Source organism: Triturus cristatus, chromosome 3_1 (genome assembly GCF_964204655.1).
Source record: "Triturus cristatus chromosome 3_1, aTriCri1.1, whole genome shotgun sequence".
Lineage (NCBI taxonomy): Eukaryota > Metazoa > Chordata > Amphibia > Caudata > Salamandridae > Triturus > Triturus cristatus.
In genome coordinates this window covers 68140872-68163299 of record NC_140583.1, presented here as the reverse complement: position 1 = coordinate 68163299, position 22428 = coordinate 68140872, and the positions used below count along the sequence as shown (strand labels likewise).

General features: G+C 47.4%; 1 protein-coding gene across 1 annotated transcript in view; it reads left to right on the top strand.

Annotated features, from left to right (window-relative positions):
- Positions 1–22428, top strand: part of TTC17 (tetratricopeptide repeat domain 17) — a 458242-nt gene that overhangs the window by 128081 nt on the left and 307733 nt on the right. Inside the window, exon 9 of the mRNA XM_085643464.1 lies at positions 14021–14181. Coding sequence (XP_085499590.1) covers positions 14021–14181 — 161 coding nt within the window. The remainder of the gene's footprint in view (positions 1–14020; positions 14182–22428) is intronic.

The window sequence follows — 22428 nt, the reverse complement described above, 5'->3', positions numbered from 1 at the left end:
TAAGGTTCTCTAATTGACCTAGTTTCCCCTTCCATCGTGGAACTTGGTATGGTAGCTGTCCTTCCTTTGCTTCGTGAGGTACTAAACAACTCCCTAGCTGTGGGCTGGGTTTCCCCAGCGGTAGAAGCATGTGATGGTTGTCCCACTCCTCAAACAGCCTCTGTCCGACACAACTGTAGGAAAGCAGCCCTTTTTGACATGGTCACCCCCACTTTTTGTCTCTAAGTGCACTGGGTTACTGTTAACCAGATCCCCCATAGCTCTTTCCCAAAACTGTACAATTGTTTCTCCCAACTGGCAAAAACTTTAGCAGCCTCTGTAAGTCCCCATTAAATGGTAGCCTAGGGCCTGAGGAACTAAAGAGGGACCCTAATGCCAGCAGCACAAAACTTTCCACCCTAACCAACCCCTCACCAAGCACATGCAGACAAAAGTGAAAACACTACATATCACACATCCCTGTGTGCTATGTCCCCTAACACTGCATGTAATATTTGTAAGTCTCCCTTACAGCTGGCCTGACAGCCCTATGGCAGGGTGCTGAATATTACATGAGGGCATACCCACACAAGCAGATATGCCCCTGTGCTGGTCAGTCCTATTACTGCCAGGACAAGTGACCAGGTAAACCATTTTAAAATCTGTGCTGGACACCGATGAACATGAGTTCCCCAGTTACATGATGGCCTTAGTGAAGATAGGGATGTTTGGTATCCAACATCTTATATTGTCCTGTGATGGATTTACTAACACATGCACCTAGAGGGCACCTAAGACGTGCCCCCTGACAACGTACCAGCCTCTGGTGTGCTCCCTTACTGGTTTCTGCAAGACTGCCACCCGGGACACTGTTCTGATCTCCTACGGTGAAAGCCTTTTGCTCCCAGGAAACTTGCAACAAAAGCCTGCCCAGGAAGAGGGTGTCGCACCCACTCCAACAGGATGACCTGTTGATTAGCCTTCCTAGGTCGGCAAGCTTCAAAGAGCTGCCGCCTTTAAAATGGGAATTTGGCTCCCCTCACAGGAGAGGAAGCCGACCCCCTTTGTCCAGAGACCCCTTGGCACCTGGACAGGCGGGAAAATTGGCTAGTCAGGCGTGACACTCCCAGGCTAGAACCACACCTAAAGTGGGATAAACTGAGGTGGATAAGATTTGTCAGAAGTAACCATCTTTGCGATGGCAAACGTAGGAATTCTGGAACAGGAATATGCCTGCTTCCAACAGGAAATGGTCATATAAGGGGCATAGTGACCCCCAGGGTCAGTAGCCTATTGTCTAGTACCCTACACTCTCCCCACCCCCCAGTGCCCTTAAATTTAGTATTTAGGGGAGCCCCTGGCACCAAAGGAGCAGATCCTAATGACCTGAAGAAAAAAAGACAGACGAGAAGAACCTCAAGAACAGAAGACCCTGCAACGGACTTGGCGCCAACCCTGCTGGCCTGCCTGCTGACTTCCCCTATGGCACCAAAAGTCAACTTGTCCTGCAGCTGCTCAGTCCCCAAAACCCGGGAGACCTTCCAGCCTTCGCCCAGGATCTCCAGAGGGACAGCTGAACTGTTTCCTGCATCTGGCAGAAAGCAAAAAAAAGGACCTAGAGGACTCCTGCTGACTCCAAAACCAGATACTACCAAGCACCACTGCACCCAAGCCCCCCAGCCGGTGTCAAAGTGGGCTAACAGCATTAGCGTGTTCCCCAAGCCCTCAAGGTACTAAGTCCACTGTGGAGTGACTCTCTGATGTCGCATGCAGCCTCTGTTGGCAGACCCCTCGACTGCGAGTGTTGCAGGACGGAGAAACAAGATACCCCAAAGACCTTCTCCACCCGCACGCCCCTTCCGGAAGGAAAGAGGAACACAGGTTCCCCCACACTCCTCAACATCGCAAGAACCGAAGTCACACTGTTCCACATGACTAGTTTCCCAGTCCCTTCCTACAGCCTCTTTCTACCACGACCCTTCTCCATAGGATAACATTGGGCACCCCTTTCTGTTTTGCACTTCTGCACCCAGCCGCCTAGTACTGCTGGTGGTGTTCTGCTAGTTTTGACTTGGACCTTGCTCACTACTCACCTTAACTCCTGGAGATTGGTCCTGTAAGTCAATGTACTCTACCTGTTTGCAGAACTTGTTTTTTTTCTCACATAGGAATACATTGCAGAACTAAAAAATTGTTTTTTTTTTATTTATTTATTTTTATTAAACCATTTCGACTGAGACCCATCAATTACATATTAGCAGGCGACTTCAGTTTCTTTCAGTATCAATATACACATTTCAAAATGTTACAAGTATCATTTCCTTGCGGTTAGGGTGTTTCAAGAGCCTCGTCATCGGTTCGCTGACAAGGTGGGGGACAGATATCACCTCCATACTGGTTCCAGGCTCCCCATACCTTGCTCCACTTCATGGGGCATCCCCTAGCTGCATACACCAATTTTTCCCTAAACATGCACCAATCTAAATCTGCCTTCCACCTCCCCAATAGGGGTGGCCGAACAGCGCCCCACAACTGTGCAGTGTTCCTTTTTGCAATCATGAATGCCAGTGTAGCCCACTGCTTAGTGTATGTGTTGAGGTCTGTAGGCTCCCAGACATTTAGTATGCACCTCCGGGCCTCTGGCTGCATATCGACCCTTAGTACTGTCCGCATTGTGCGGTGGATGTCTCTCCAATATGCTTCTATCCGCTGACAGCTCCACAGTATGTGGATAAAGGTCCCTAATTCTCCACACCCCAGTCTACACTCTCCGCTTTCTGCCCGTCCCATGCGAACCAGTCCAGGTCCCGTTACACATGTCTTATGCATTATTTTAAGCTGCACTAGTCTAAGTCTGGCCTGGGTTGCTACTACCCTCGGGGAGGAGACTGCCTCTTGCCAGTCTTCGTCATCCAATTCTAGGCCTTCACTGTTCCACTTTCCCTTAAGAATCTGCAGTGGATCATCCATATTATTAATTAACTTCCTATAAATAAGGGAAATGGTCTTCTCTGGGATGTGTCCGTCTAGCACTCTGGCCTCCAGTGGGGAAGCCTCTGGAAGCGTCGCGTCCCTAGGGATCTGTGCCAGTAACGCATGGCGGATCTGGAGATAACGGTAATATTCAGTGTCCATCATGCTATATTGTTTTTTAAGGGATGCAAACGGCAGAACTGTGCCCTTCCCCCAAATGTCCTTGATTCGTGTGATCCCGATAAGATCCCACTTATCAAATCCCTTGGATTTCCAGAGGCTCCCTAGTTTCTCCGAGTTCCATAGCGGCGTGGCCAGCGTAAGTTTACCATCCCATCTCAGGTGCTTATTGACAGCATGCCATATCTGGACATCGTGCGCGGTAGGGCCAGTCAACGGGAACCTGCCGGGTTTGGCATATAGAGCCCTGGTATAGTCTCCCCCCGGGAGCAGCCACCTATCCATAGCGTACCCGGCATCATCTGGGCTGCAATGTATCCCGTGATTGATCACCGCCAGCTCAGATGCCCAATGGTATTTTTTAAGGTCGGGGAGACTGATACCCCCATCGTACCAATTCAGGGTCAGCTTGGAGAACGCGATCCGGGGTCTGCCATCCCAGAGGAGTTTCCTCTAGAGACACTCAATTTCCTTAAAATAGGACATTGGGACCAAATCCATCGTGTTTTGGAGAGCATACAAGAAACTAGGGAGGGCCATCATCTTAAAGAGGATCGCCCTTCCCAGCATGGAGAGAGGAAGGGACCTCCAGCGTGCGACATCATTTTTAAGTCGTTGTAGGGGTGGGTCCAGATTTCGAGCGAAGCGTAGTCTCGAATCCAGGGTCTCATAGATCCCGAGGTATCGGAAGGTTTCAGGCGCAATCTTTATTGGGCAACTCAGCGGTATCACAGGCGGGTCGCCCGCCAGCACAAAGTACTGACTTGGACCAGTTATCTGTAAAACCCGAATATCTACCAAAAATAGTTAGTGCATCCAAGAGGCAGATCAGTGACGCCCCGGGAGCAGCGACGTAGAGTAGGATGTCGTCTGCGTACAGGGAGATCTTGTCCTCCCTGTCATTAGTCCACCTCATTCCTTGGATAGATCGGTCTTGTCTAATCCAGGCTGCCAGCGGTTCGAGAACCAGCGCAAAGAGAAGCGGCGACAGGGGGCATCCCTAGCGAATGCCCCTGCTCAGCTGGAAGTCCTTGGACTTCTGGTTATTCACTATTACTCGGGCCATCGGGTCGGAGTATAGGAGACGGATCCAGCTCAGGAATTCTGGACCAAACCCAAATTTGCCCAGCACCGCAAACAAATAGGGCCACTCAACCATGTCAAATGCCATGGTAGCATCTAATGAAACCATAGCAGCCGGTTCCAGTATAGTAGATGTTCTACTCAGTACTCCATGGAGGCGGCGCAGGTTGAGGGCTGTGTTGCGATGTGGCATAAAGCCCGATTGATCCGGGTGGACGTCTTCCTCTTGTTAGCTTCTGCACGGCTGTTTGGTCCTTATTCTTCTTGTCTGAGGCAGCAAGGTTGAGGGGAGCCCCTAAATAGGGGCGTTACACTTAGGTAAAAGGTAAGGACCAATGGGTTCCTTCCCTGGGGTGGGTACACCCCCTATTATGCTACCCTCCAGTGGGAGGCCGGCATGAGCCTGTCCCTGGTTGGCTGAGTCCCCCCATCTGCAAGATGGCAGGGACTGAGAGTTGGGCTTCACCTCACATCCCCCACCTGTGGGGTGCAGTCGGCAGAGGTTGGCACACCTCTCTTCCTCACTTATTTTTCCCGCCGGTTCTCCCGCCCAACATGGGGTCAGAACCAGTGGGGACCAGTTGCTGAAAGCAGCAAGTGGCCTGGGGACGCTCACAAAGGCTGCATGCCTTTGAAGATTCCCCTTCGTAAACCCTGCCCATCCTGGGGGAGGAGACTTTGCACGTCATTCCAGGATGTGCATTGTTTCAGGCCCCAGAGAGCAGCAGGCTCTCGGCCCAGGGGGCCAGAAATATGTCTGATGGTGGCAGTTGAAAGCAGCCACTCAGCCTGGACACTAGTGGTAGGTTAGTTTTCATGGGGCATCTCTAAGATGCCCTCTGTTGGGGTATTTTGGATCTTCCCATTGGCGGGGAGAGGGAAGGCAAGATGGCGGCCGCTTTGGCGGCTGTGTGAGTGGCTTGTGAAGTGCACCCCCGTACACCCCCTGATGAAGGACTTTCCGTGACTCTCCTCACCTGTACGGAACACTGCTCCACCTGGTCTGGATTAGGTAATGCTGTGGCGGCATCTTTTTCGATCTTCGTGCGGAGGAGCTCTCAGAGCCAGCACGCGTTCGAGAGGCAGCATAAGGAATCTCGCCCTTCTAACTACTTCGCTTCGGTTCCGGTGGTGGAAGGTCTGCGAAGCAACCGAGCAGAGGATAACCAGTTCAATGGCCCCAAAGGGGAGCGGGAAGGGCGCTAAGACCCGGGGCACTACCGCAGCAACCAATATGCCGGCAATCTCAACTCCCCCTTCCTGTACGGAGAATGGACAGGTTGTTTTCAGTATGGTGGCGGATAGCGGACCGGGGGAGCGGGCTGAGACTGTTTCTTCCTTCCCTGCACACACTGATGTGCAGAAAGGAGGTATGGGGCAGAAACAACGAATGGTGCCTACTATCTTCAAAAAATTAGCCGGGAAAGGTAAATTCGAGGTAAACCAGCTCGGTGACCAGGAGGAAACCAAATCTGGGGGCAACAAAGTATCTGCTGCTGTGGAAGATCAATTACATAACTCCCTTGAGAGTGAAACAATGTCGCACAATATCGATGTGTCAGGCAGCCTGACTAAAAGAAGCAGGAATGAGGCTGGGGAAAATTGCGATGCCACTGTAGGAGCTAAGGGGAAGACTAGAGTGGCAGAAATACTGAGTAGGGATATTCATCAGCCAGAGGGGGAGAATAGATTAGGGGATAATTAAGGACTTGGAGTCTGGAGATTCAGAAGGGAAATTATATTCAATGTCTGATCCCTCAAACTCCTCCGAGAGTGAAAGTATTGCAGGGGACTGGGCTAACGACAATAGCTCCCAGTGTGATGAGCTTTGATGCTTCTATTAATCAGGGGACTGCCCGGAAAATTCTAAACCCTGTTCTAATACTAGAGGGGTAGAAATTCTTATGAGGTACGGGTTAGGAGTTTTTAAGCGGGTAAAAGAGGACACCCTGGGGCGCTGGATAATTGTTGAATTGGTTGTTAATGGCTTTTTATGTACAATCTGTTCAATATACGGATCCAATTTGGATGACCCAGAGGTTTTCTATCATTTAAGTATTGAACTGGCAGCTTGGCCATCGCCCCTGATCTTCTGTGGGGATTTTAATCTCCACTTGGAGGGGGGCTTTGATATTATGGGAGATAGCCCATACATGGGTAAGAAGACTAAAGTGTTTAGAGCAATTAAGGGCATAGTTAAAGAGTTTGGTCTTGTAGACGCATGGTTCGCCCAGAAGAGAAATGTCCCCGGCAGTACTTTTTATTCTGCCCCTCATAAGAAACATGTACGGTTAGATTTTTTTTTATTTTGGCAAATATGGTGGCAAATGCGAAAATAGAGATCATGCCAAGGATAATTTCAGACCATAATCCGTTGGCACTTGAACTGGCTATAAGAACAAAAACGCAACCAAGGGTCTGGACCTTTGAGCGCAATCTCCTGTTAGACCCCGAATATTGTAAACTTATGTGTGAGTGGATTCCTGAGTTTTTTAAGGTTAATCGTGGCACAGCCTCGGATCCCATATTATGGGACACATTCAAAGCTGGTGTGCGTGGTTAATATTGAGTTATTCGATAGCTAAACAACGTAAATCACTTATGGTAATTAAGGAGGGGATGAAACAGCTTAGGCTCTTAGAAATTCGGTTTATGGAAGAACTGACTCATCAGCAAAATGTTGACACAACTTTTAAGGCTATCGCTATTCTGAAAATGAAAGTTCACCAACATTTTATAACAAAGACTGCAACGAAACTGGCCATACACAGAGCTCAGGTTTATGAAGCAGGGGAAGATGCGGGTAAAATATTAGCTAAGAAGCTCCAGCAGAGGGAAATTCAGAATTGAATATGTAGGATTCAGGACCATTATGACAGGATACACCAGATGAAGTTTTGAATGTCTTTTGTAATTATTATACAACCCTTTATACAGAGAACAACCAATGTAGGAGGGCAAATGAAGGAATTCGGTAATGATGTTGCAACTAATAAAATATCAAACGATCAAAATGTGCTATTGGCAGCAGAGGTAAGTTTGAAGGAGGTGGAGGCTGCAATATTATCATTAGCTAAGGGCAAAGCAGTGGGCCCTGACGGCATTCCATTGGAATTTTATAGAACTTTTCGTCAGGTGCTTATACCAGCACTCATGATTCTATTCCGTGATGCCCAACGTGGTATTGCACCAGAATTATGGCGAGAAACCATGATTATTGTTTTTTTTAAAAAGGGCAAGCCCGCACTCTCTCCATCATACAGGCCGATTTCGCTGATAAATTCAGACAGTAAGATCTTTTCTAAAATGTTATCTCAGCGATTAGCGGACGTTATTACTCCTCTCGTCTCCATTGTCCAGCATGGGTTTATCCCAGGGCGGGATACCGCTGACCATGTCAGGAGGATTATTGCCCTTCTGGACTGGGCTCAGGCAATATATGGGGGAGGTTTTGCGCTGGAAGGGCTTCAGTGCAGAGTTTATTCAGGCAATTAAGACGTTATATATAAATCCAGTGGCCACTATACGAATTTCAGGGTTAAAATCTGCGGTATTTAACATAGAAAGGGGCACAAGGCAGGGGTGCCCGTGCTCCCCCCTAATGTTTGCTTTATATATTGATCTATTTCTGGAAAAACTAAACTGTCATAAAGACATTAAAGCTATTAAGGTGAGGTAGAGGATAGAGCACTTGCCTATGCCGATGACATTATTATAGTTTCCAGTGACATTGCAACTACTCTTCCGGTAATAAAAGAACTAGCAGCACAGTTTGGTCAATTTTCAGGCTACAAACTCAACATTGAAAAAACGCAGGTACTCCATTCCGGTAAGGACCCCCCGGCCGATGTAGTAATAACATCAGAGGCAACATATCTGGGAATAATAATTGCTCCTACCATGGATAGAATTCCTGCCTTGAATATGCTCCCAGTTAATGGGAAGGTCAACACACCTTTGGAACGCCTGGATCATTTGCACCTCTCTATTCATGGTAGATGCAATGTTTTAAAAATGTTGGTTCTCCCCAAGTTTTTGTACTTATTTAGAACATTCCCTATAGAATTCCCTAATTCATGTTTTACTCAACTGAGAGGATGTTCAAGATTTCTGTGGGAATATCGAAGAACCAGAAGAGCTCATAAGAAAATGATTCTTCCAAGAAATCGGGAGGGTTGGGGTATCCCAAATTGTATAATGTATTATTGGGCTGCCATGATGCAAATCTTGGGGCTGTTAGTAGTGGGGAGTAAAACCTCGATCCCTCTTAGTCATCGACCATCTATCTATGAACTCGGGTTAGGTAGAGATGCAAATTGCTGTTTAGTGACTATTGTAGAACCAAGCTACTATAAAAAAAAAAAAACTAGGTTCAAGATTCTTAAGGCCACCTATAAAATTTGGCAACAAATTAAGTGGCTATATCATATCCCTAAAATAAATATATGTACTCCCTTTAATGCCTCCGGGTTACTTCCGGTAATTTTTCGGGATCATGTAGCCTTCAAATGGGGTCTAAAAGGAATTTGTTGCCTAGGGGATTTGTTTGATCAGGGGGTTTTAGTAGCATTTTCAGACCTTAGAGAAAAGTTTGGGCTAGATAAACAGGATTTCTTTAAATATTTACAAATTCGGAACTATATAGATAAATTTGGTGCAGATATTGGTCAACATAGTATTATAATAGAGAAAATGAAGAGCAGAATATCGATAGGGCAGTACTACCAACAGTTAGTTGAAGTCCTCCCTGATGATTTGAAGGAATGCCGAAAGAAATGGGAACTTAAATTTGGGGTGGACGAACTCAATAGAAGTAAATCACTCGAGCTCGCTAATAGCGTTTTAATGGCAGGAAGAATGCGTAGTCAGCATTATATGGCCATGTTTGATCTTTATTATTCCCCTAGGAAGATATCCCTGTGGGGAGCTACAACTGGGGTTCAATGTAATCGATGTGGGTTGTTTGCTGCTGATTCACTTCATATGTTTTTCTCCTGCCCGAGATTGGGGAGATTCTTTCTTGAGTTGGAGGAATTTCTAAATATTATATTTGGAACCCCTATACAGATCACGTCTGATCTAGTTATTATTGGGGTAGGCTCGGACCCAATTGCTAATGCAAGAAATGATACATTGAGTGCACTTTTGTTTATCATGATGGCAGTGGTTCGTGCATGTATTACTAATGAGTGGATAAACTCTGATCCTCCCACTTTTTTGAATTGGAGAGCAAGACTGTTAGCTATGTATCATTTTAAACTTTCAATCTATAGAACTAAAGGGCGAAGGAAGAGAAGGTTGTGTTATAAAATTTGGTTACCCATTCAGGAATGGATTTCGTAAAAATGGAACTCTAGAGGTTTGATTTATTTGTTTGTACCATTACTATATTAAATATGGTATGTTTTCCTTTTGTGCCTGGGGGGAAATGGGGATGTAAAAACTCAATAATTTTTTTTAAAAAAAGCCCACACTGGCATCAGTTTGGGTTTAATGTGCTGAGAAGTTTGATACCAAACTTCTCAGTTTTCAGTGTAGCCATTATGGTGCTTTGGGATTCGTAATGACAAACTCCCAGCACCATATACTTTTAATGGCAGCACTGCACTTACAATGTCTAAGAATGGACTTAGACACTGTATGGGGTACAGGGCTCATGCACCTGTACCCTCACCACTGGTATGGAGCACCCAGCTAGAGGGGTGACTGATCTATGCCAGGGCAGTGAGTTGTAGGCATGGCACACAGGGATATGTGCCATGTCGACGCTTCACTTTGTTCTGCACAAAGACACGTAGCCTGCAAAGGCAGTGTGTGAGTGTCAGGGTACTGTACCTGTAAGGTTGGCACAATTAGAGGCCTTCCCTGGTCACAGTGCCCTGAGTACCTGTGGTACCATTTACCAGGGGCTGACCTGTGGTCAGAGATGCCAATTGAGTTTAGGCTCCAATGCAGTTTTAGGGAAAGAACATAGGCCCTGGGTACCTGGTTAGCGGGATCCCAGGGCACACTCAGTCAAAGCACATCAGCAATTCAGCAAAAAATGGATGCAACCACGCAGAAAGAGGGCACTTTCTCACAATGGCTATTAAGAAGGCGGTTGGATTCAATATATTTTAAGAGTTGGGCAGGCACAGCTTTCTCCAGGATCTTTTGAAGAAAAGGGAGCTTTGAAATGGGGCAATAGCAGCACCGTATTTAGGGGTCCAAAGAAGTTTTTTTTTAAATGCGCTTTCACAAAGAGGGAACGTCCTATTTCTCAAGACATATTAAAAATCTTAATAAAAATATTTGGGATTAAAGTAAGTTTGCAATGGGTGTCATCGTGTTAAGTTCCTTGGGATGTTTTACAACCCTGATTGACCTTGGGAGTTAATTTTATAATTGTTTGTGCTATTGTGTGATTGAATTTTGTGTCATTTAGTTTTTTATTTATATCTAATGTTGGTTTGTATTGTATTGAGTGCGTTCTGGCCCTTGCTCTTGCGTAAAATGTCAATACACCTGCACCATGATGGTTCTTATTGTAGGTGGAAGTGCTGTGAAGTACCAAAGACTAGAGTATGAGCCCACATGCTGCTTTTTATCTATAGACTTGTGCCTCACCCTTTTGTGGGCATCTGCAGAAAACGGAATCCCACTTGTAGATTTGCACATGTACTTGTGCCCTACTCTGGTTGTACTTCCACTTATATCATGTTAATATAGATCTGACCAGAGGGAACTCAACCCCTCACACTACGCACTAATGTAACAGTTGTGCTGGAGCAGCTACACTTCCACGCCATGTAACTTTTTGTAAGGAAGGGATTTATCGCCTCCAAAGGCAGGATGTGCTTGCGCATTCAGTCCAAGTGCTGCCTCTAGATCCAAGACTTGTGGTTTATTAGATACGATTGTGGCCAGCTCCCTGTTCAAAGCATTTTTAGAAGGTAAATGTCTGAATCGTTGCATCCCTACTTGCTTTCAGAAAATTACCTCTGTGCCGTTAAAGAAAAATATTTCCCCTTCTTAAGCAAAGAACCAACACCCGCTGTACAACTGATCCTTCCCCTTCCCTTGTGCAATGAACATCCCCTCACCCCCCAAAAAACATCCTTCTAGCCTCTCCTGCAAGAGCAGGGAGAACTGTATATGACTCTAGGCCAGATATGTTTGACCATGTAAAAACTGCTTGGTAATGTGCTCCTTTGTGTTGCCTTTGTTGTAGGTTGTGCTGTAGTAAACCATATCCATCTATAAATAAACTCAGTAAATAGCGGTTCTCTCAAGGATGGATTTGTTGAGACCCAGAGGCATGTGGAATGCAGCCATTAAAAAGAAAATGAATAAAATCAAACAATGCGTGCTTTCTGACTGGGGGAAAAAAGTACATTTTGAAAATGTGCAGTGGCACGTTATAGCATTCAGTGCTCTGCACCTGTTAGAGTGGCAGTATGATGTCTGGCAGTTTGTACTGGGGTCTCCAGTGTTTCATTGTACTGCTTTATACTGACCAACCTCATTTTCCTCTTAAGAAGGCTCATAGATGTTTGCAGGAAAAAGCCCAAATGACTCGCTGATGCTTTTTTACATTCTGAACCCATAGTTGAGAGCATTTGTTTTCCCATACAGGGAGGTTAACTTCCTTTTTTAAATTTTAAATCAAAACTTTATTGCATTCGTCTTTTAACCATTGTAAACTCTCCCCGGTGTACATCGGGTTCCACTTTCTTTATAATGTATCCTCGCACAAATGTCCTGTCAGACACCATAAGAGAATTGAGACAAGTCTGAAGTTGTCATGCCATCGCCATGGAGCCCCTCGCAGAGAGAGTGCACAGGACGATGGGCCCCTGAGGGATAACTCTGGGGGAGACCAATCATGTGGTCTCCCGACTTTCAGACGCCAACCAAAATACACCACGCCAATCCTGTTAAATGTTATGCATGAGTTTGGAGTGCTCTTAGCTCCCAGAGAAGTCTAAATTGTTCCCACTGGGGAGGCTAGTTGGAGTCCTAGTCAAGACGCTTCACAAGGTGGAGTTCCCCTGGGTGGCAACCGATGCCCGATATTTGGGTGTACGATTGACATAAATGCCCGACATTCCTAGCTCTCAACATTCGAAGGGTGGAGGAAGGGCTTCGTACATTTATCCGGTTCTGGAAACCTCTACATCTGTCCCTTATGGACAGAATAGCCATTGCGAAAATGGTTATATTGCTGCGTTGCCTCTATGTCCTCTACAGTACTCTGTAAGTGATCCCCAGGCAATACTTCCACACTCTGGATATCTTTACAGTAGTTACTATGGGGGAAAAAATGTTGGCTTGTCGGGCTAGCTACACTGCGAAGGGTAGGACCGGGGGGGGGGGGGGTCTCGAGGTGCTACCTCAGGAACTCTATTGCATGGCTGCGCAGTCGCAGCACACAGTACACTCGCTTGACCCAGAGGACAATTGGGAGAAACCGCTCCTAGGTGGCACCCAAGATGGATGGTCCCTACCGATCATGCTAATGAACGGATTGCGGGTTGCTTCCGCCCTCTCCTATATTATTCGAACGGTCACTGAGGCTTGTGAAGGGGTGGTTCGGAGGGTAGTTATACATGCACCGTCTGCCCTGGACATGCCATTGTGGGTTGGGCAACCCTTCCTAAACATTTCTGACTCCAAGTCAGTACAGTGATGGAAGGATGGAGGCTGCAGCACTATGGGTTACCTTTGTCCAGAGCGACATTTCATTGCAGGAGAAGAAGCCTTAGAATCCTTCTCACTTGGTACTGGACAATTCCTTGAATTGTGGCCGACATTCCCTACGCACTGCCCTGTTCCAATGCTGATGAGACTACTAGCTACTGCCCAAGGCCGCTGACTAATTTCTCACATATATAGGGCACTGCACAGTGATCTACTGACACTTAACATACAGACCAAATGGGAGGAGGTGCTGGGTAAACACTTAACGCCTGGAGATAGGGGAAAAAAATCACAAAGGAGTACAGTCAGTTGGCTCCAGTGCCAGATTCAAGTTGTTGCAATATAATTAGATACACCAAACATACCTCACTCCAAAACCTTGCATGCTATATCCCCCTGGACTGGCCTGCTGAACATGTTGCGGGACCCAGACTGCGGACTTCATCCATATGATATGAAGTTACCCATCCCTATCCCCTTACTGGCAGGAAATTCTGCAGAATCTGATTAGGGCCTTTGGGTGGGATGTGCCGCTCAAGATTCTAGATTTTTTTTGGGCCTGCTCCCCTCTCCCAAAAATAAGGAACTGAGTAGGAAATGTGTACTGCCCCCCCACATATACGACCTGGTTAAGAGACGTTTCTGAATGGGCGACTGTAGAAGAAGTGCGAATGAGGCATGTCTGGAGAGAGAAGCTGGAGGATGATCAACATGCCTGGTCTGCCTTGCTATCTGAGCTGAAGGACCCCCAGGAGTTAACCGCAGCTGGGGGTGAAGTGACTCGAGGTGCCCTCTATAGTGGGAACCTGAAATTCATGGATTCATGTATCGTGGACGCACCTAACCACTTATTTTGAACTCATCCTAGACCACTTGCTGGGACTCCGCGCGGGGTGGTTGGAAAGTTAGGAGGGTGGTATGTTTCACGTTTACTAGCCTGGACATTGATAACCAGCTGTTGTTCTCATTATTGCCTCTCGGAGGTAACTTTTTCTGGATGATACAGTGCGACAATGCTTAATGTTCATAAGGTAATTATGTGTTGCTGCTTTATACTCCCTTCTAAAATGCAATAAAAATGAACTAAAACAAAAGTCTCAAGTTGTCACCTTTTCTCCCCCCTCAGGTCACTTCAGAGAACCCTAAATGAGCTGAAGGAATATCAAAAGCAGCATGACCACTATCTGCGACAGCAGGACCTACTAGAGAAGCACAAACTCATCCAGGAGGAGCAGATTCTTAAAAACATCATCCATGAGACGCAGATGGCCAAGGAGGCACAGCTAGGTGAGTTATTAAAGGAGCTGTTGCATGTTACAGAAGGAAACCGGACTGGGAAATACCTCTGCATAAAGGCAATGGTGCAGCTTGGCCACATTGGTAGTGCAAATCAGGCGGTATCACATTAGCAACCTTGTGTAACTGCCGCATAGTCCCGTGACCTAAACCCGCATTGACAAGAGTGTGGCCACAGCATGTTCACATCCAGTCACCGCGTAGAAGTAAACTCAGTGAACAAATAGCAGCATCCCAGTTTCATGTTGGAAAATGAGGCAGTATCTGTGAGGCCTGCACAAATAACACGACTACATGTGTCCTTCACTGGGAACCAAACACCTCATTGTAGCGCTTGACTCTTAGAGGGTAGAGTTGCAGAGCAGTCTAAGGCTTACTCAAGGGAGGTGGTGTGGGCTAGTAAACTCCATTTACCAGTAAGCAGAAATAACACTCAATAATTGATTGTCCAGTCTGTACTTTGCTTTATAAAAGGGAGAGTACATTTTTTAAACACACACACTACTCAATACTATGCACCAATTCACAAATATACATAAGCTGTTGGAATTACTTCATGACATTGCATAACATTTCTCCCCTCCCACAGGTGGGGTCTAGTACCACCACTCCCATGTATGCACATCATCTTACCCCCTAATGCAGTGGGTTGACCATAACCTAGAGTGAGGGCCTTGCCCACTGGCACCATTCCTGTGGCGACCCACCACATTATCTCAAGCATTATAAATGGGCAGACCTGCCATGGTGACACATAACCCTGACTGAGCATCTCATACTGTATACACCTCTACATCTTAGTGGCTAACAGTCTGGGTTGTTCTTCACCTAACGCACCAGCAAGAATGCATGGTTAGTCATCATTTAAAATGACAGTACTTATCATAACTGATAATAGTTATAATGCATTGCAAATAAAGCCCCTTAAACGCATCACAGTTATAATCACAGGATTAAGCATATACAGCCAGACACCCTAGCTGGAATGTCCAGCAACATAACACCACTTCTGCTCATGTTTTCTTATTACACATGTGACTTCCAGTCCCTCAATTGAAACATCAGGAAAATGCACCTCTCATGCAATTGCACCTCTACACCTCCAGGGAATGCCCTTTTCTAGACATACCCAGCTCAGCCCTTCACACCTTGGTGCAGTCCCAAACGCTCAACCACCCAGCTTGAGAACAAAAGTTCCAGCCCCATGTTGCTGTTGGAGAATGGCTGAGCCCTTGAGGGTTTGTTTCTTGCAAGTACCCCAGAGACTTGGGGAGGGACTTTCCTCACTTTGTGCTAGGGGAGTCTGCGTGCTCCAGCACCTCCCCCTGCACCTTTACAGCCACTTAGTGGTGACCCCGTCCTCCTGGAGTCACCACGCACAGAGAACAAGCCTTTTTTCCCTGCAGACCTTTGCCCTTGGAATGTTTGCAGTGAAGGTTAAATCTTCACCAGTTTCACAATCAAAATGCCAAGATTATGGTTCTCAGTCCGCCTAAATTACAAAAATACATAGATAAACCCACAACCCTCTTTAATTTATCTCCGATTATACTTTACCTCCTATGCTGATGCAGACTGTAATTCTGTTGGGGAAGCCAAAACAACTCTTGAGGTGACCGTTGATCCATCTATAGGTATAGTATTGGAATGCTCACTCGGATATTAGCAGTATTTTCTTTTACCATTTTCCCTGTGGAAAATTGTTCACCTCTTTGCACAGTATCCAAGCAGTTCTCTGATTGAGCTTGGGGTCAGTTCCGGGTTTGACTGTGCTAACTCATATCTTGGTTGCAGTGGAATTATCCTGCACACATTTACAGGTGCAAAAAAATGCTGGTGTTTGCTTGGCAAGAGGTCTTTAAAAATTTGATCAAGTCATTGAAGAGAAAAAATAGCTTCACTGCCTGTGAATTGAAGATGGAACTAACTTCAGTTATCTTAATTTGCTAACGCGTGTTATCTAGTCTGACCCTACAGCAGATTATATTTTCAAGTCTTTGTGTGTGTTTGTTTGATATGTGTGTATATCTAGCGCTAGCTACCCCAGTATGGGTCGCCACAGGGTAGTTAGTTTTTGAACTACTAGAGAGCACTTTCCCCAAAAAGTCTCATCCATCTCCACTCCTTCTGGAAAGTTTTTTTTTTTTAAACTTTATTTTCCAGAGTTCTTAAAATACAAAAGAGACATATATGCATATCTGTTCACTTATGAATTGTCATACATTGTTGCAGCGTTAAAGTACATACTAGAAAGATTACATCATGTGCTAGTATCCCAGGTAAAGCGAAAGCAATAGCATTGTTATAGCATTATCGACTTGCGAGGTATCCTCAGTTCCCCTCCCGTCCGTCCCTCCATCCCAGCATGCTCATCCTTCTTATAACCTCATTGACACATATCTGGGTGATCCGTGCCCGTCTACAATTCTACCATTGCAATGGGTTTTGGAGCCAGAAATTTACCCCACTCTCGCCGGCACAATGCCCCGATCCAGCTGAAAGGTAGACGTCTGTTGCATGTTCTCTATTTATGAAAGATATGGATCCAATATATCCTTTGGTCGGGATGTGCTGGGCATTACACTAGCATAGATCTCACTCTTTACATTGCAATAGTCCAGGCTGCTCAGCCAATTCTGGACAGTAGGCACAGACTTGCGTCCCCAGTGAATAGCCACCTCCTGTTTCGCTAGTAGCAGTCCCAGGGATGCAAACCGTCTGATCTTCTTAGGGAAATTAACTGTATATTCCAATAGGGCCACCTCTGGAACGGGGATCAGGGGGAGGTTGATCATTTTCCCTAATGTGCGGTGTATGCGTTCCCAGTATGGCTGCAGTTTAGGACATGTCCAGGTGAGCTGTGCGAATTCGGCATGTGGTGCTGCGCATTTATGACAGTTGTGCGGTGTGGACGGGTCAATTCTATGTGCCATAACCGAGGTGAAATATGCGCGGCATAAACATTTTAAATGTAGGCGTTTGTGCCTGCTATTTAACTAAACTTCTTGTGTGACTGCGCAACATTTGGCCCACTGCTCATCAGTGATTGGACGTCCCAAGTCAGCCTACCAGTTGCTGCGGATTTTGCCCTCGTTACTTGGTTTTAGAGCAGCACAGGCCTTGTATAGCTGTGAGATTAAATGTATGCCATTTGTGCTCTCTATTACCATCATGAGAGGGGAGAACGAGTCTGGCTCGACTGGGAAGGTAGGCAAGGTAGAGCGGATCTGATGCAGCCAAGGACAAATCTGTCCATGACGCTGCCAGATTGAAAGCGAGCGTCCTCCGATGGCGAAAAGATGTGACCCCCGGTGTACAAATCCCCTATCCGTGAGGTCTCAAATTCTGTCAGAGTACGTTGTACCAAACGCTCGGCTGTGATTGGAATCCAGCGAGGGTTGGGGAGGGGTAATGCTGAGTAATACAGTGTAGTGATACCTGTAAGCCTGCATAGTTTATTCCATGCCCAGCTTGTGGTGGAAACGGTTTGGATGTCGTGGGTGTCTCTGGGAACGCCCATGGGTAGTACAGTCGAAAGCCGCTCAGGGAGAACGAAATCCGCTTCAGGCCGCAAATACGGTATCCTGGCGTCTGGTTGGAACCAGGAGTGAGCGTAACCGCATTGGGCCACTACATACTATAATTGCAGATCAGGGACACTGTATCCCCCCTCTATCATATGGCAACGTGAGGACTGCCCACCGGATTCGCGCCCGTTACCCACCCCAGACCAGACGGGTCACAAGTGTGTGGAGTGTCCAAAAAAAACCATTGGTCAGGTGGATTGGTATAATGTTAACCTCTTCGCTGCGGTGCAAATTCCACCGCAGCGCTGCCGCAGTGCTGACATTCCAATCGCGGGCGTGGTCATGACGTCTCCCGGCCGTCGTCCGCACACGCCCATCGTGACTCATGGCGGCCGGGAGATGTCATGAGCATGGAAGAGGTTAAAAAGATATAAAATTTGGGAAGTACTACCATCTTCAGTATCGAGACTCGGCCAGTGAGCGATAGGGGCAATCTCAGCCATTTTTCTATCTGTGTTTCTAGTGCGTCTATAGCTAGTCCGTAGTTTAGACGTATTATCTGGGCAGTGTCGAAGTGAATATGACATTCTAAATATTTAACAGAGTCTGTCCACCATTCCGGCGGGATTTCGCACTCCCACGGCTGTGTGCTTAACGTTAAAGGAAAAATAACTGATTTGTGCCAATTAATGCCATCAACCTGAGAAGCGGCCGAATCTAAGAATTTCCCTGATCAATGGATCTAGATTATCTTGGGGGTGCCTAACGTAAAGGATCATGTCATCTGTGTAGAGCAAAACCAGGAGGGGGCCAGTATTGAATTGCAGACCTCTCTGTCGGTCTCGTTCCTGAAAATGACGAATCAATGGATCCATAGCCAGGATAAACAATAAAGAGGACTGGGGCAGCCCTGGCGAGTCCCACAGGACAGCCGGATGGGCCAGGAGAGTGCACCATTTAAGCGAAGTCTCGCCGTGGGTTTATTGTATAATAATGCGGTTGTAGTAATGAATCCCATGGGCATGCCCATACGACGCTTGACAGAAAGGAAGAAGGGCCATTCCAACGAGTTAAAAGCTTTCTCTGTGTCTAGGAGGATTGCCACTGCAGGGACTGCCGGGTTGATCCTATGTATTACTGCAAAGAGTGTTCTGAGATTAAGTGAGGTAGACCGATGGGGTACAAAGCCAGATTGAGCCAGGGATATGATAAATTCCATTAGTTGGGACAGTCGGTTAGAGATGACTTTGGCTAATATTTTATAATCTAAGTTTAGAGAGACAGAGGCCTGTATGACCGCCATTGCGAGGGGTCCTTACAAGGTTTAGGGGAGTATAATTAGGACAGCCTCCCAGAGTGTGGGGGTGGGGGTATTTGTGATTCGAAGACCTCAGCATAAACCTCAATGAGCTGTGGCGCAAGCAGGTCCTTATATTCTTTATAGAAATCTGCTGTGAAACCATCTAACCCGGGGGCTGTGGGAGTGTCTATAGCACCAATTACGTCCACAACCGATATGGGTTCCGCTAGGAAGTCAGGCATATGTTTTTCGAGAAAGACAAGTGCGATCTCGTCTAGATATTCTTCTTGTGCCTCAAGGGAACGTCCTAGCTTAGAGGAATACAGAGTCGAGAAATATTCCAGAAACTCATTCCGAATGTCTATTGTGGATGTATATGTGCGGTTTTCGGCGGCGCGTAATTCAGTGATGTATGCCTTGTGATGGGGCTGCCTTAGCATCTGGGCTAATACTCTGCCAGGTCTTTCGCCTTCGCCATATCTCCTAGCTGTTTGGTATTTGCCCAAGTATAATATTTCTCGGTCTTCTGTTTCCCTATAGTCTGCCAGAAAGGCCAAGCGCTGGCCCTCAGAAGTAGGAGGTATGGAATGAGCGGAAGCACCATCTAGCGCTGCGATTTCTTTTTTTTTTTTTTTATTTTTTATTAGAAACCGTTGGTACACAATAAAATACAGACAAGGGCCTACAACCACCAGGGCCGGCCGCTATAGAGCCCGAGGGCCCGCAGTGCAACGCCACACATTCAAATGAACCAGAGGCAAAGCTCCCGGCAGTTCGTGAGCACATGTAACAGGCCGTGGCCATAGGCCAGGAGCAATCGGAAAAAAACTGTTTCATTTTCTATTAAATATAAAACACACTCAAGGCAATGAGAGTCCGAAATAGCAGCGTGCTCTTCCCAGGACGGAGAACAACGTACAGTGTCCAAAGCAGTTCTTGTCTGGAAGCGGTAGAAGGGGGCAACGGGAAAACAAAGCATGGAACACACCTCACACCATCCCGCAGAATGTGTGGCTAGGGGGACAAAGCAATATCGACCTCTAATGGCAGAGGTGGGGTGCAGATACGTCCACGATATAAATTCCATGGACCCCATACCTTAGTCCATTTCTCTGGCTTGCCTCTCGCCACATACACCGTCTTTTCCCTAAACATACACCAGTCCATATTCTCCTTCCATACCTCGATCGTGGGCGGCCTCGGGGAGCCCCACAGCTGTGCAATGTTACGCTTAGCCACCATATACCCCAAGGTCACCCACTACGTCTGTGCCGCATTACAATCATTCGCCCCCCCCCTAGCGCCTTGAGACCCTCCGGGTAGGTAGCGCGCTATATAAATGTCTGTGATTGATTGATTGATTGGTTCCCAGACATTCAACAAACACCTTCTAGCCTCTGGCAACAGAACAACGTGCGTGACCTCCTCCATTACGGTGTGGATACCGTTCCAAAATCGCACAACCTCCGAACATTCCCATAAGATATGAAGAAAGGTACCCGGCAGGCCGCATCCACGCTTACACAGTCCATCCATCGAGTAACCCATACGCAGCAAACCGGGCCCCGTGACATACACTCTATGAAGGATCTTCAGCTGTACGAATCGTAAGCGGGCTGGGATCGCCACCTCTTTCGGGGAGGCCACCGCCGATACCCAGTCCTCATCGTCCAGTTCCAAGCCATCGCCCGTCCATGACTCCCGCAGACTGAGCAGCAAGTCAGCGCGATCATTAATGAGTTTCTTATAAATCAGAGAAATAGTGCTGTCGGGCACGTAGCCATCCAACACTCTATCCTCCAGTGGGGAATACTCGGGATAGCAGCAACGTCCGGAAAAACCGAACACAACGCATGGTAGACTTGAGCATACCGGAAGTACTCTCTATCGTTTAATTTATATTCAGTTTTAAGCATTTCAAACGTTTTGAAAGACCCCTTCGCCCAAAGATCACCCACCTTACATATACCAATCATATCCCATTTCTCAAAGCCTTTCGATCTCCACAGACAGCCCAACCGCCCAGAGGCATACAACGGCGTCGCCCGAGTCAAGCGATCCCTCCACCCCATCGCAGCATTCGCCGCGTGCCACACACGTACCGCAACCTGCGTGGGTCCTGTCAACCGCGTGTCCGGGGTCACCGAGTACAGCGCCCTATTATAGTCCCCACCCGGGAGCAGAAATTTATCCATCTCGAAGGCCGGATTCAAGGCAGGACCGTATATCCCGTGGTTCACCGCCGCCAACTGAGACGCCCAATAGTATCGTTTAATATCGGGGAGGGCGACCCCCCCCCATCGTACCAAGGGAGCGTCAACTTGGCGAGAGCAATCCGCGGCCGCCCGTCCCAAAACAGTTGGCGCTGAAGACCCTCCACCTCCCGGAAATAACGGGCTGGCACGACATCTAGAGTATTTTGCAAAGCGTACAAGAAGCGAGGTAGCGACATCATTTTAAACAATGCCGCCCGTCCGAGCGGCGAGAGCGGAAGTCGTCGCCACCTCGCGACGTCGGCCTTCAATCGCTGGAGGGGAGGGAGAAGGTTTCGCTCATAGCGGACCGCGGGATCCAGTGAGATAAAGATTCCCAAATATTTGAACCCCAGGGTAGCAATCTGGATAGGGCAATCCCATGGCAGGAGGGGGGCCTCACCCGAGAGGACGTAAACACACGACTTGGCCCAGTTGATGACCAGGCCGGAGTTGCGACCAAAGGAATTCAGTACGTCCACCAATACAATTAGCGACTGTCGGGGAGAGGTGAGATACAGAAGGATGTCATCCGCGTAAAGGGAGACAAGGTCTTCAAACTCCGGCGTCCATCTAATGCCTCGCAACGACGGCTCCCAACGCAACCAGGCGGCGAGAGGCTCCAAAGAAAGTGCAAAGAGAAGGGGTGATAACGGACATCCCTGCCGCGTACCTCTCCCCAGTGCGAAGGGAGCCGACACCCTACCATTCACCACCACCTGAGCCAGTGGGTCAGCATATAGTAATTTTACCCAACCAATAAACTCAGGGCCGAACCCAAATTTCGCCAACACGGCCCAAATATATGGCCACTCCAAAGTGTCGAACGCCATAGTAGCATCTAAAGATGCCAAGATGGCCGGCTCACGTATAAATTCCGCTCTAGCAAGCACGCCGTGCAACCGCCTCAAATTTAGAGCGGTATTCCGATGGGGTATAAAACCGGACTGATCCTGATGAATCAAGTCGCCCACGACCCGAACCAGTCGATTAGCCAATACCTTAGCCAGAATTTTGGGTTCTGCGTTCAACAGCGAAATGGGCCTATAGGAGGCGCAGCGATCTCGCGGCTTCCCCTCTTTGTGTATCACAACTATGTTGGCGAGGCGTTGGTCAAGGGGGAGGAAGCCCGCCGCACGTGCCGCGAAAAACATGTCCC